The following is a 13,467-nucleotide window of genomic DNA, read 5'->3' as shown; positions in this document are numbered from 1 at the left end:
GGGCATCTAGCGAAAGGTTCTTAAACAGTTCCCAGTTGTCATTCACATATACAGCCCTTCGCCTGCCATAAACCGTCTCGCAAAGCACTTTGCACTAAAACTGCCACTGGGCTGGTGGTTAGGAGTCAGGATTCTGGGGTTCTGAACCTTAATGTATGACCTTGGGTGAGTCCCTTCCCTGCTCTGTGCCTCAGTTTCCCCACCTGCATAATGGGGAGTAATGGTACTCACCTTTGTAAAGCACTTTGAGTTCATTTGATGAAAAGGAAAGGGCAGCCTAAGAGCAGAATTGTTACTAACGTAATCCAGCTGTTACCGATGGCAAAACTTCCCTCTGAAACGTGCTAAAACACGGGTTCTGAGCTTCTGCAAGCAGCTGTCTAGATTGCCACCTTAGCCCCTGAGCTCCAGAGCCAGCGGGCTTTGCAAGTAATGAGATGGGGGGCAGTAGCTGAAATGCCTCAGAGTCCATTCCTGGTAAACTCGTCAGCCCCCCGACTCAGCCCCTGCGAGGGACGAAGTGCCTGGCTTTGCCCAGCCCTGAAATGCAGCCACCTCTGGACCTGTTTCACAGCAACGCTGCACAAGCCATTAGACAGCGTCTAAGTGCCACTTTCAAGCTCCCATCCAAGTCCTTTGTCTGCTCTGCTCTGGCTTAGCTGGAGCTTGGCAGGGTCCCATCATGCGCTGCCGGCTGCCTGCTGGCCTCCCAGCCCAGCTCTCTCCCCTGCCCCTCCCCCTCAATCTGGCGTCCTGTCATTAGCGTCTTGGATCTGCCACCCACTTCCCTGGGCTTGTGGGGGGAATGTGTGTAATTAGCGAGGGAATGTAGCAACGGAGGAGCTGCTGTACGGTCATTGTGGATCAGTGGGAATCCATTCCAGGCAGGCTGCAGTCTGGGAGTTGGCTTCGCTTGGCTTCAATGCTGATGAGTTTAGTTAACTTTGATCCTCAAATGCTTTCCTGTTTGCAGCTTGGCCCGGTGGGGAACAAGGCTGGCGTGAAAGGGACGGGCTTTGTTTGTAACTGGCACAAAATTAAGCTCCTATTTTGAGGCCCATTGGCGCGGCCCCATCCCTCCTGGCTCTAGGCATAGGAGAGCCTCCGTGCAGAAGTGAGCCTTAGACCTGTTGCTCTGGGTCCACCTCTCTGCCAGTTCCCCTCCCCAGCAGTGTGCAAATCACAGAGAGAGAGTGAACTCGCACCGTGGGCAACGTCGCTGTTGGGGGCCTGTCTGCATTAGGGAACCGCACCCCGGCAGCAGGAAAACGCAGGCGCGTGGCGACGGCCACCAGAGCTGGCCTTGCTTGGAACAGTGCGCAGCATCTGCCCTGCTGCATCGCTGCCCCAGTCCCTGATGCAGCCGGGCCCTTGCAGTGTTCTCACCCACAAGGGCCCGGCTGCCGGAGACTCAGACTCGGTGCATTATCCCTGGGTCCCTCCGGGCTAGGTTTGGGGCGCCCGGGCAAGGGCGGGCACAGGGGACACTTGTGCCCCCGACTGGATTTGCACCCTGGAGGTTTAAGAAGCAAAACCTTGGTGCTGACTTGGAGTCCTTTAAAGCCCAGACCGGAGCTTTGAGAAAGGAGCTATAGGATTTTGGAGGCTGGGATCCGAAATAACCTGTGACCGCGGCGGGAGAGCTCAGTACAGAGCCGCTCGGCTGGCTTCTCACCTGCAACTTCACTGCCTGCAGTGCTGGCCCCCAGGGCTGATTCCGCTCTTGCGGACGCCGCTGCGGATCCGGGGTCACTCCAAGGAGCTCTGGGCGCTAGCCCGGGGGCAGAATCTGGCCCTGTGTCTCTGGCTCTGCTTTCCAATCGCGTCTTCCACTCCTGGGGAAAAACCGAACCCAACTGCTTTTGGATTGAGGTTTTTTTCAGGGGCGTGGGGGACGGTGGGAGAGGGTAAAGAAGCGGCAAAATGCCCCGTGGTACTGGCGTTCCCTGGGAGCACAGAGGCAGGAGATCCCAAGTTTCGCACCGCTCAGCATTCGAGTATTGGGCTTTTCTTCCTCAGACCCGCCTGGCTGCTTTGCCCCTCCAAGCGCCCCCACTCGATGCGGCACCACTTGGGCTAAGGCTGGTGCTTTCCAGATGCTGGGGGCTGCAGGGGAGGTGACTTAGGTGCCTTACCCTAGGACCTGGTTTTCCGAGGGGCCATGCCCCTTGCAGCTCCTGTTAGTGATTAACGGCTAGTAGCCCCGTGCTGGCTCCGTGGGCCGGACACTGGCTTGGGGCTGGGACTTTCACACGTCCCTAATGGCTGGGTTGTTGCAGGTATTTAGGTCCCTAAAGCAGCCCTAAGAGATGGCATGAGTCCCACAGCAAGTCCAGTGGTTTCTCTGCCCAGGTGCCTAGCCTGGCTCTCGGGACAGGCGGTGAGGGGTGAGGATCCCTGCCTCTCACGGAGTGTGTGTTTGTCTCTCATCTCCCTTCGCCAACTCGTTAGCCGTGTTTCACACTGTAGTCCCGGGATCGGTCCCAGCTGGGGGCAAACGGCCGGGCCCCTGCCTCCCTGATCCAAATGGAGCCCCTGATTCCCCGCTCGGGCCTCGGCCCGGCTCTCAGGAGTGAGAGAGTGGAGGGGGAACCGCCAGCCTAGATGGTGTTAAGGTGAAATCCACCGGGATGCGACCATTGCCAAAGGGGAAAGAATAGAGAGGTGCCTCCGTCTGCTCTGGGGCTTTGAAGCTGGCTGCGGGGAAGTCTGCTGGCTGTTTCCTGTGCTCCCCTGAGAAGTAAACAGCCCCCGAGCAGGACGCAGGCAGGTTTTGGCTTCTTGATGTGACTTAGGGAAGAAGAGCAAAGGGGCCGGGGGATGGATTTAACTCCTGGTCCTGACAGCTAGCTAAGCCCAGCTCCTGGCGTCAGCCCAGCCCAGGGGAAGGAGCAGGGCTGGTTGGCGGTTGGAAAACACTCTCCTGCCTCCTTAGTTGTAGGCTTGCAGAACGCGGATGCTGTCATTTGCGGTTGGGCTTGTTATAAAAATAGGAGTTGACCTGGAACTAGGGAGGGCGGGAGCTGAGCACCCGAGCTGGGCCTAGCCAGGCTGGTTCTTCGCAGTTTCAGTGCAGTGCTGTGGGTTGAATGCTTGCCCTTGGGCCAGCAGCTGCTTGGGCGTGTAGCGGAGAGGTCCGGCAGGAGGGCGTGGGCTGGTGACAAAGCGTTTCCAGGATTGTCCAGACCTGAGGAAGGACTTTGACCCTGGCCTGTGCTGTGGGGGTTTGCACTAGTGGGGCGTGCAAAGCTGTGGCTAGGGCACAAGAGAGTGAGTCAGGACGCCTGGGTTCCGTCCCGAGCTCTGCAGCAGCCTCGCAGTAAGAATCTGGAGCCAACTTGAGAGAGAGGCCTATAAAATGCTGCAGGCTGCTCTTGTCAGCCCTATTTACCCCATCCCAGCAGGCGTTATTGGACGGTGGCACATGCATACAGGACAGAAGGGACAGCTTTTCTATGCAAAGGGTAACTAACCTGTGGAACTCCCTGCTGAAGAGTACCCCATGTTCGCGCTAACCGTTAGAACTCCACGTGTTCTTCTTATTGAGATGTCCGTCCGGTCTGCTTCGAACTCTCGGCCTCGGTGACACCCTATCTCAGGGAGTTCCGCAGTCTAGCTCTGTGCTGTGGGAAGATGTTTCCTCAGTCCTGAATTTGCTGCCTTTTGGTGGTGTTGCTGGATGGTGGCTCTGTCTGCAGCACGGCTGGGCAGCAGCCCTGAAAGCTTCTCCCAGGCCATGTGCTCAAGAGACGCAAAAGTGCTGATTTCATATAAGGAACCGCAGGTCATTTGGGATCCTCGGACAAGGCCCTCAGCTCCTTAGTGTCTGAACTCAGCTCATAGGGAGGCCGGACTCCCACTGATCCCCCTGTTCTTCCCAGTCCATACCCCATCAGTTCACGCTAAGTAACCCCACTCCTAGGAGTGCACGCTTATCTAATGTTTGCAGAGAGTTATTGTCATGGAAAACCCCAGCCCCCAGACCACGCAGCCATCACCTGGACATATTTAGCTGTCTCGTCCTGCACTTACAAATCATTGTTTTTGCTAGTCTCTGTGCTCCTTCCAGCCCCCGAGTATCTTCCTGGCACTGGCTGTGCCAGGAAACCAGTGAGATCCTTCTGCTGTGCCTCCCCTCCAACGCTGCGTGCACTTAGCCCGTGGAACTCCACTCCACAAGACGCGGTTGGAGACCAGGGTCTTAGCAGGGTTTATACAAAGGGATTAGGAGTTTCTCTGGCTAACGAGACTAGCCAGGGTGATTAAAAATCAGCAAGGGTTTTGGAAGGGATGTGAACTGTCGTGCTTCAGCGTCTAAGCCAGGCTCGAGCTGCGGGGGTCAGCAGGGGCATTCCTGGGGCCCTTGGCCCCCAGCTGCCTCCTGCGATGTTTCTTGCACTGTCCGAAGCAGCTGGTGCTGGCCGCTGCTGGAAAGCTGGCCAGACCGGGTCCCCTCCCAGCCCCCGGAGGTGGGAATGATCAGCTAGCGGGGCCTGGGGCAGCGAGACCCGTGTTTGATCCGACCTCCCTGCGGTTTCCTGTCCAGGCCTAGGGCAAAGCTGTGCTCCGAGGGGCAGGAGCCACCATGCCTCCATCCCAGGCAGCTTGGCTCCGGCTGCCAGGCCCAAGCCTGAGGGGTGGGGAGGCCCTGAGGAGCCTGGAAGTGGGAGCCGGCTGGGCAGTGTGATAAGTGGCTTTCTCCTTCCTACAGCCCCCTGCTGGGGGGCAAGGCGGGGCTGGAAGCCTGGATTGGCCGAAGGGGGTCTCCTAAACTCTGCCTGGGGATCATTTTAGCTCCAGAGCGTGGATTGAGCTTGGACTGGTGGAGGCTTGGAGCAGCCTCACCAGGGAGAACAGCCAGGGCTGGCCTTGGCCTGGCATCGCCTGGGGCAGGCTGTGCCCAGCAGAGGAACCACCTGGGGCTAAGCGCTGGCCAGCAGCCTCCTGCTACGGGCTCTGACTAGGAACAGCCTCGTTGCCGGGGAGCCGCTGCCATGCTGGGGCAGGGGCTCTGCACCGAAGCCCAGCGGCAAGGGTGATACGGGAGGTGCTGGGCCTCGGGGGGGCAGGGGCACCCAGGTGGGGCTCAGGAGGTCCAGGTCTTCCCCAGCCTTGAGCTGGGAAACCACAAGATGGGCTTAAAAACCAGGCCATTGTAAAGCCGCCAGCAAACGTGGGGTTGGGTAGGGCCGTTAGGGGCCTCGGCTGTCTGCCGTTCTCCGCACCCAGGAGGGACTAGCCCCCAGGCCTGGGTGTCCAGGGAAGTGACGCTGGTTTAACTGCAGTTGGTTTCTAAACACTCAGGGAGCTCCGGAGAGCACCCTCTCAAAACAATATCTGAGTCAAACCACTGGTTTTAATTCACAGCGTGGCTTCAATGGGGACTGACTCCTGACTCCATCACCTGACTCCTAGAGCTGGGGCTTTCAGGAACACCCCACGCAGCCCAGGAGCAGTGGGGCCATCGCGAGAGTCAGGCCCCATCGGGCACATGTCCAGCTGAGCTTTGCCCCCCTCCGCTGCTCTGACCGGCGAAAATCTGTGGGGGTGGGAGGGCTGGGCTTAGTGGGGTCATGCTGCCTCCGCCCCCTGCTCCCAGTCATCAGCTCCTGTCACTTGGGCTGTGACCCTGAATGCCGCTCAGCGTCTCCTGGGGCAACGTTTGGGGCCGGGCAGGATCGGGCCTAGAGACAGCATCATGCTGCCTTGGGGGTGGGGGGGCCTCTCTCCCGGGACACCCTGAAAACAGCCAGTTCTGGCTGCTTTGCAAGGGAGCTTGGGGGAGCTGTTTGAGCCAGAACAATGTCCCGTTTCATCTGGCCATGTGTCCTCCCCCATGCCCCCCTGCGGCCGCCCAGCCTCCCCCAGCTCCTCCTCTGGGCTGAGCAAGGCTGCGGGCAGGGGCACGGATGCGGGGGAGGGAATGTGCCTTTGTGTTAAGGGACGACCCATGAGTCAGTGAGCTCTGGGGTTGGGAAAACCACCTTTTGTCCTCTGGGCTAGAAATAAAGCCCCCCCCAAACCAGGCCCCCGGGGGGGGGTCAGCTGATGTTTTTAAAGTTCCCTTTTCACCTCTCAGACAGCGGAGTTTTGCACAAGGCGGGTTCTGTCTCCGCCGCCGGCACGCTGTCTCTCTGCAGCTGAACACAAGCCAAGATGAGCTCTGTTATTTTTCAGTTGGGTTTCTGCTTCCCCTCCGCCCCGCGCTGCCTCTTTTTTCTGTGACGCGGCGATGCAGGGGGGCGGTGTGGAAAACTCCCCCAGGGCTGCCGCTGTCTGGCAGTGAAAAGGGCAGAAGCCCTGGAGGGGGGCCGGAGGAAGGAGTCTGCCGCACTCTCCTCCTCCCTTTCATGTTTCTCTGTCCACGGGGCGCTCGGGGTGTGATCTTGCAGCTGTGGAAATCAGCGGCAAAACTCCCCTGGCCTGCGTCCAAGCCCTGCGCCCCCGGCTGTCCGGACAGGGTGGGAGGGAACATGGCCCAGGGGTTAAAACGGTGGATTGGGAGTTGGGAGGCTGGGTCTGCCGCAGACTCCTTGTGTGATCTTGGTCCTGTCCCTCTGTGCTGGTCATGCGGGCGGGCGGGGACGGAACAGGCTTGGCAGGGGAGCTCTGGATCCAGCCTGGTCCGGGCTCCTGGCTGGGATGGTCGCCAGCACCAGCCACCTCAGCGGCAGGTGCAGGAAACCCCAGACGGGAGCATTTCAGGGGGCGACCAGCAGCTGTTCCCAGCCTGGGTGGCTCATGCTGGGATGCAGGAGGGTTCATTGTTCTTTGCCTCTTTTAATCCTGCCATGTGGCACTGCAATCTCCTGGCTCAGCCTTGGCGTGGGTACGGCCGGAGCGCGAGCATGGAGCCCTGGCATTGCCTGGCATGCGGGGCGGCCAGCGCTCGCAGGTGGGAGTTACGAGGAGGAAGACCAGCCGTGACATGGCAAAGGCCCTGATGGGAATGGTGTGAGGCTGTCCCATGCAGCTTTCCTGGCAGAGGTGGGGGCTGGCTGATAAACAATTCCCGTCAAACCCCTGGAGTGAGAGAAACTGACCCAGTCAGTGGGGGGAAATTGAGTCACGCCTGTCGCTCATAGGAGGGATCTGGACCGTCTCAGGGACTGTCACAGATGGGCTTTGTGGCCAAGATGGGGTGTGGAGTTCTGATCTGTGCTGTTCTAGTTCTCACCCCCCTGCCATCACTGTGGTATCTGGGTCGATGGGCTGGGAAGATGGCCTGATCTGAACCCTAGCGGCACCAGCTCTTCAGTGGCCTGAAGTGACCCAGCAGTGTCTTCTGCCAGCCGGGAAGGTGGCTGGTGGCCTTTACGTAGCGCTGTGGCCGTTCAGCGCGGTTCCTAGAGAGACAGCGCCCAATCCCCTCTGGGTTCCTGGGTGTCTGGCGGTGGAAGGGAGAGAGAATCTGGCCCCTGGGCCCCCTGCGCGCTCTAAGGCCACAGCAACGAGCCAGACACCCAGGGCGCGGAGGGAGGACAAAGCAGAGGGGAGGCAGAATTCTCTCTCCACTGTGCAGAGGGCGTGGCGCCGGGCCAGGGCAGCCGTGAACAAGGGGCACCAGCGACTGCCTCCTAGGGCTGGGGCTGCCCGCTGCCCGGGGGAGGATCTGGCCCCAAAGGCCTCACGATGACACTCCGTATTGCCGGGCCTTGGGGTGGCATTTCCTGCAGGCTTGGATCAAGAGGGGGCCAAATCGGGACCCTCCATAGGAAACCCACAGAGCTGCTTGGCCCCAGAGCCAGCATTGACCCCATTGCTTCCAGGACACAGCTGCTGCCCCTCGCCCCTGTCCTGCGGGTTCCAGGCCCTGAGGCATTGGTCCGTCACCACCTGGCGGATCGGAAGAAACAGGTGCCCAGGTAAAGGGGATGAAGAAGGGAAGAGACCTGAATGCTCCCGGCATCCCGCCCCCCGCCTCCCCCAAAGGAGGGTTTCCAGGACCTCGGTTAGACGCCGACACTCGTCGTCCAGCATCATGCCCTCCAGGCCTGCGTGGGACTGGGGCTTGGGGTCTCCTGCCTCGAAGGAACAGAAGGTGGAGGGAGCTGAGGATGAAGGGCAGCCAGGCAAACAGCCGTGTCCCGGAGACGCTGTGGACTGACTGTCCGAGCGTTCCCAGCCAGGTCCCACAAGCAATGGCCAGGTGTCAGGCTGAGCGCGGCGTGGGGTGCCGAGCACCTGGCCAGGGCAGACGCTGGTGGGGCCAGTGCTGGGTCCTGGGGCCTTTGCCCTCCCAGGCTGCTGGGCCTAGTTCAGGGGCTGAAACCTCCCCGTCTGCTGTGCTGGGCAAGCGAGCGGGGGTGGAGCAGCCCAGTACCTCCGGCTGGCAGTCCTCGCTGGAGCTGGGAAGTGGTGGGAGCCCTGGCTCCCCTCCTGTGCCCGCACCGCTTGGCTCATCTCTTCCAGCGCAGAGCATCGCAGGAAGTGGCTGAGAGCGGTGCTCCGGCGGGAGCCGGGCTGTGGTTAGCGCAGAGAGGAAGCTGGTGTAGACCGGACGCAATGCGTCTGTGGTACGGCGAGATTTCGTGCAACAGCAGTCACAGGAAGGAGGACCAACATGGAACGTGTCTGCTCAGCTCCGAGCGCTCCCAGCAGAAGCTGCTCCAGCGTGCAGGCAGCCAGTGCCAGGCCTGTGCCTAGCGAATGGGGAGAGCCTGGTGGGACTAATGGCACATGGGCAGGAGTGTTTGCGTGTGAACACCCCGGCAGCAAATGCAGGTGCCCTGCTTGCACTAGTGCTCGCAGCTGTGACAGTGAGCAACGCGTGAAGACACCACTGACGATTCGGGTGTCGATGTACCTGGACTCCCACGCATGCCCAGCCCTGGTGCCAACCCCACCTCTGGGGCGTGGGCAAGGGGCTGGAGAGGTGGGAGAGGAGCGTCGCTCATGTTGAAATGAACCGTTCCAGCAGTGCTGGGATGCCCAGCTGAGATCAGGGCCACGCGTTGCCCGGGTGCAGCACGAGAACCAGTCTCTGCCCCGGGCCGCCTACCATCTCAGCAGGCAAGGCCGATGCAGGATGGGAAGGGCCCGAGGTCACAGCCAGGAGTAAAGCTGTCTGGCGCCGGGGAGGCCGGGCTCCTCTGAGGGTACAGCCGTTGGACGGCGGTTGGGCGTGGCCCAGGGATGCCATGGGCCTCGTGGCCTTGCCAGCGCTGTGGCTGGGAGACACTGAGGCCAGAGCGCCTCGCCCCGGAACGAGAGGATCGTTGTGCGGCCGGAGCCGCCTTGAATTTCCAAGAGGCCGGGATGCAGCCAGAGGCTCTGGGCCGCGGGATCTGGCAGGTAGTCGGCCCTCTGCTCACCGCTGGAGCAGCTCGGTGTGCAGGGGGGCAGGACACTGAACCCCCGCGGCAGGCGTGGGCGGCCCAAGGGGCAGCGTGAGGGTCGGCGGGTCCTGGTGGGGTCGTGCTCCCATCTCGCCGGCGCGGGGGAGCTGCGTGTGCTGAGTCATGTCTTAGCTCAGCTGTGCAATCCGAGCTGCCCCCCCACTAGGTTAAAACCCTCGCCCAGGGCGAGGAGCCGGGCCCTGACCTGCTTCCCCTCTGCTCCCTGACCACAACGGATGAGACCTCGCGGGGTGGGAGGAAGGGAACCTACGTCCCCCCGTTTCCCCCCAGAGCCAGAGAGAGCAGGCCACGCTAGGGGGCAGGGCTCTCGCCCCGGCTCTGCCCCGAAGATGTGGGGTGCGTGACGGGAGAAGAAGGGGGCGGGGCCAGATCCTCTGCTGGAGGATATGGGTGAAGTCCCACAAGCGTCTCAGGGGCCCGGAGCTCATTTGCACCCACTGAGGATGTGGTCCGTCTGAGGGTACCGGGGTAGCCGGAGCAGGACCCGGATATCTGTGCCGGCAGCACAACTTAGCAGCCCGGGACCTTCAGTGGCCCCAGGGGATCAAGACCTCCGGCCTTCTGGATCAGCAGTGGCATGGTGCCCCCCGTCTCCAGAGGGCCAGGTGCTCAACCCGGCCCTGCTTCATTTAAGTGCCTTCCAGATGGGCTTTGCAGGAGCCAGCCCGGGGCGGGCCAGGGGCTTGGGGGGCATTGGCACCAGCCCAGCGCGCGTTGCCGCTAATCCCTCCCAGTCGGCAGTGTGTCTGGGGCTGCCTTGGTCCCCGCTCAGGCCTGCGGGAGTGAACGGGCCAGCCCTAGCCGTCCGCGCCGGGGCATGTGGCTCGTGCCTGTCCCGCCGACGGGGCGGGAGCGCGTGGCTCAGATCCAGCAGCCCCCCAGGTCGACTCTCCTCTCTCCTCTCCGCAGAGCTCCATGAACCTCCCGCCTGACAAAGCCCGTCTCCTGCGTCAGTACGACAACGAGAAGAAATGGGACCTGATCTGCGACCAGGTGCCGGGACCCGGGGCGGGAGCGGGGCCATAACCCCAGCTCTGGGGTCTGCGTGGGCGGAAGGCTGGGGGCAGGGGGCTTACCTGGGACTGCAGCAGTGGGGGCTGCCCGGCCGGGGGCAGGGGAAAGGCCGGGAACAGCGCTGGGGCTGGGTCCACACGGACGCAGGAGTTGCTCTGTGCTCAGGGCTGGCCACAGAAGCCGTCGGGGTTCTCCGGGGGGAGGTTAATGGGAGCAGCGAGTCAGAGTCCCACGCACCCCTTGCAGGGTTTGCTCCGTCCCCACCGGTGATGCCCGCGACTCCCTCTCCATTCTGACACCCGCAGTCAGGCTCTTTCCTCCCCTCCAGGAGAGGTTCCAGGTGAAGAACCCTCCCCATACCTACATCCAGAAACTGCAGACCTTCCTGGACCCCGGCGTGACTAGGAAGGTAAGGGCTCGCACGGCGGCCGTGAGCTGCGGGGCTCGCACGGCGGCCGTGAGCTGTGGCCATAGAGACTCTCCTGTTACAAATCCAAACCCAGGGATGCTTCGTGGGTGCTGAAGCACTTGTGCAAGAGATGCCTGCTCTGGGGTCCTGGCTCCCAGCTCTGGCTCAGCAGCCACATGGGGTGTTTCTCAGAGCTCCAGGGTTTCCCATCAGTGCAGGCTGAGTGCGAGCTTGTTGTGGCATCATGGGCACGTCGCGCCGACGCTGAGCTCTGACCGCAGCTGTGCTCGTTGGACTCGCCCTGGGCGCCTGGCAAGCACGGAGCGACCCCCGCCCTGGGCAGCGCCTCCTCCAGAACAAACCGTCTGTGGTTACAGAAATAGCCACCCAAACCTTGCGATTACATGGAGAGATGGAACGCTCCGGGAGTCCTGAATTAGATCTTTGGCTCATGCCACCCTGTGTCCTGAATTTCCAAGGAGCTCAGTTTCCAGTGAGAGTGTTGCTGCCTCTCCTGGATTTCCCAAAGCTCCAGCTCCTGGGGTCCTGTGAAGTTGGGGGAATCTCAGCTTTCATTTAAAACACAGGAAGTTTCTAGCTGCTGGGGTTGCAGAGAGAAGCTCAGACACACGAACCAAAAGGCAAATCACAGGAAAAACTCTGGGGTTTGTTGTTTTTAAAAGAAACCTTAACATTGATAAGCTGGTCACATGATTATTGGGGCAGGCTTGTGACCCTCGGACACTTGGGGTTGACGATGCGGCATTTAGGGATCAAAAAAGGGGGCCAGCTTCTCAAACCTTGGGCACTGAGTGCTTTGGAAAAATCTCGTAGCCTCTGAGGCCAGAAGGGAGCATCGTAATCAGCTAGTCTGAGCTCCAACATGTCGCAGGCCACAGCACTTCACCCAGCCGTTCCTGTAATAGACCCAGAACCTCTGGCTGAGTTAAGAGACTTCATGTTACAGAGAATCCACCATTTACACTAGTCTAAACCTGCAAGTGCCCTGTGCCCCACGTAGCTGAGGAAGGTGAAAAACCCTCAGGGTCTCTGCCAATCTGACACGAGGAAAATTACTTCACAGCCCCAAATCTGGTGATTAGTTAGTCCCCAAGCAGGTGGGCAAAACCCACCAGCCAGACCCCTGGGAGAGAATTCTCTGTCGGACTCGGGGCCCGCCCCAGCTAGAGTCCCGTCACTGGCCGTTGGGGGTGTTGCTGCGAGCAGTCACAGATCGGCTCTGTGCCCCTGTTGGCAGTCTCATCATCCCATCCCCTCCACCAGTCCTGCCATGGGGGCTGCTGGGTGGGGTGGGGATGTGACCCTGTCTGTGGGTGGTAAATCCCTGCAAATCTGGCCCGGACAGTCTGGAGAATCTATCCCCATGTAACTAACTGGGCCCCCCTGGTAAAACGGAGCTGTCTGATCTCTAGCTATTCGTCGCAGGCTGTATTGCAAATGCAGAACAGGCCATGCCAGCCCCAGAGAGCCCACGGTGCTGGCTCTGTTGCCGATGGGTCTGGTCAAGACGGGGAGGTGGTTTCTGCCAGGGGCGGAGGGAGAGCTGGGCTCGGGGCCCGGAGCTGGTTGCTGTTCCTAACAGGGGGACTCTGTTGTCAGAAGTTCAGACGGAGGGTGCAGGAATCGACCAAAGTGTTGCGGGAGCTGGAGATCTCCTTGAGGACCAACCACATCGGGTAGGTGCCACCGAGCAGCCGGGCTGGGGCCGGGGCCGGGGCCGGAGCCAGCAGAGCAGTAGGCTTGGCTCTGCTCCATGCTCCATCCAAGTCCCTCACGCTCCGGATTCAGGCTCTGCATGGCTGGCTCTCCCCTCGTTACAGCTCCGGCATCGTTCCATAGCGGCCAAGACCCTTTTCTCCATGGCCAGGATGCCCCAGGCGGCCTGCTGGGGGATTCTCTGGCCTGGCAGCCCCACGCTCTGCCAGGCGAGATGTGATCCCTGGCGTACGGGATGGCAGCGCTGCCCTCCCGCCTGCTACGCCACTCGGTTTGGGGGCCCTCTCAAATGGGGGGCCTGGGGCCAACCGCCCCTTTTGTCTCCCCGCAGGTGGCCCTGATTGTGCCCAAGCCCCGTCTGCGGTGAGGCTTCTTGGCTGTAGAGACCAGCTGCTGCCATCTGTGCTTGGAAGCTCGAGCGTTGCTCCCAACCCAGGGTGTATCTGCAAGGCCTTGCGTCTCGTGTAGACAAGGCCTGGCTCGAGAACCCGGTCCCCCACGCCCACCTGCTGCTACGCAGCTCTGGGGCAAACCGCTCAGCAAATCAATAAGCGTTTCTCCTGGTGCTGGAAGCCGGTGCTGTCAGTTTCCCTCGGAGGGAGGGCAACCATTTGCTGCGCTCGTTGGCAGATGCAGGGGGTGGGACTAGTGCCAGCCTGGCGTGAGGGGTAGAGCACCGGGCTGGGAGCCAGGGGACCTGGGGTCGGTTGCTGTATCTGCCACTGGCTGGCTAGGGTAGGGTTTGGGTAATGGTTAGGGATAGGTCACTGCCCTGCTCTGGGCCTCAGTTCCCCCCTCTGTAAAATGGGCAGAATTCTATTTCTCCTTCCTGTGCCAATGGCTCCGATCTCCCGGGTGAAAAGCACTCGATGAGGGTGGTTACAGGGGACGAGCAGGGCGCTGTGGATCCTGGTGGGTTAAGTAGGATGCACTGGTGGGAATGCGGCA

At 61.1% G+C, this 13,467-nt stretch overlaps 1 protein-coding gene across 2 annotated transcripts in view; it reads left to right on the top strand.

Moving 5' to 3' along the window:
* Positions 1–13,467, top strand: part of FMNL3 (formin like 3) — a 48,845-nt gene that overhangs the window by 10,175 nt on the left and 25,203 nt on the right. For both annotated transcript variants that reach the window (XM_084610523.1, XM_084610522.1), the window contains exons 2-4: positions 10,269–10,352; positions 10,702–10,782; positions 12,403–12,479. In XM_084610523.1, coding sequence (XP_084466649.1) covers positions 10,269–10,352; positions 10,702–10,782; positions 12,403–12,479 — 242 coding nt within the window. The remainder of the gene's footprint in view (positions 1–10,268; positions 10,353–10,701; positions 10,783–12,402; positions 12,480–13,467) is intronic.

The sequence above is a fragment of the Lepidochelys olivacea genome (assembly GCF_965140295.1).
Source record: "Lepidochelys olivacea isolate rLepOli2 genome assembly, chromosome: 20".
In the NCBI taxonomy this organism is placed as follows: Eukaryota; Metazoa; Chordata; order Testudines; family Cheloniidae; genus Lepidochelys; species Lepidochelys olivacea.
Note: the sequence above shows the minus strand (reverse complement) of the source record. Positions and strands in the feature narration are given on the sequence as shown.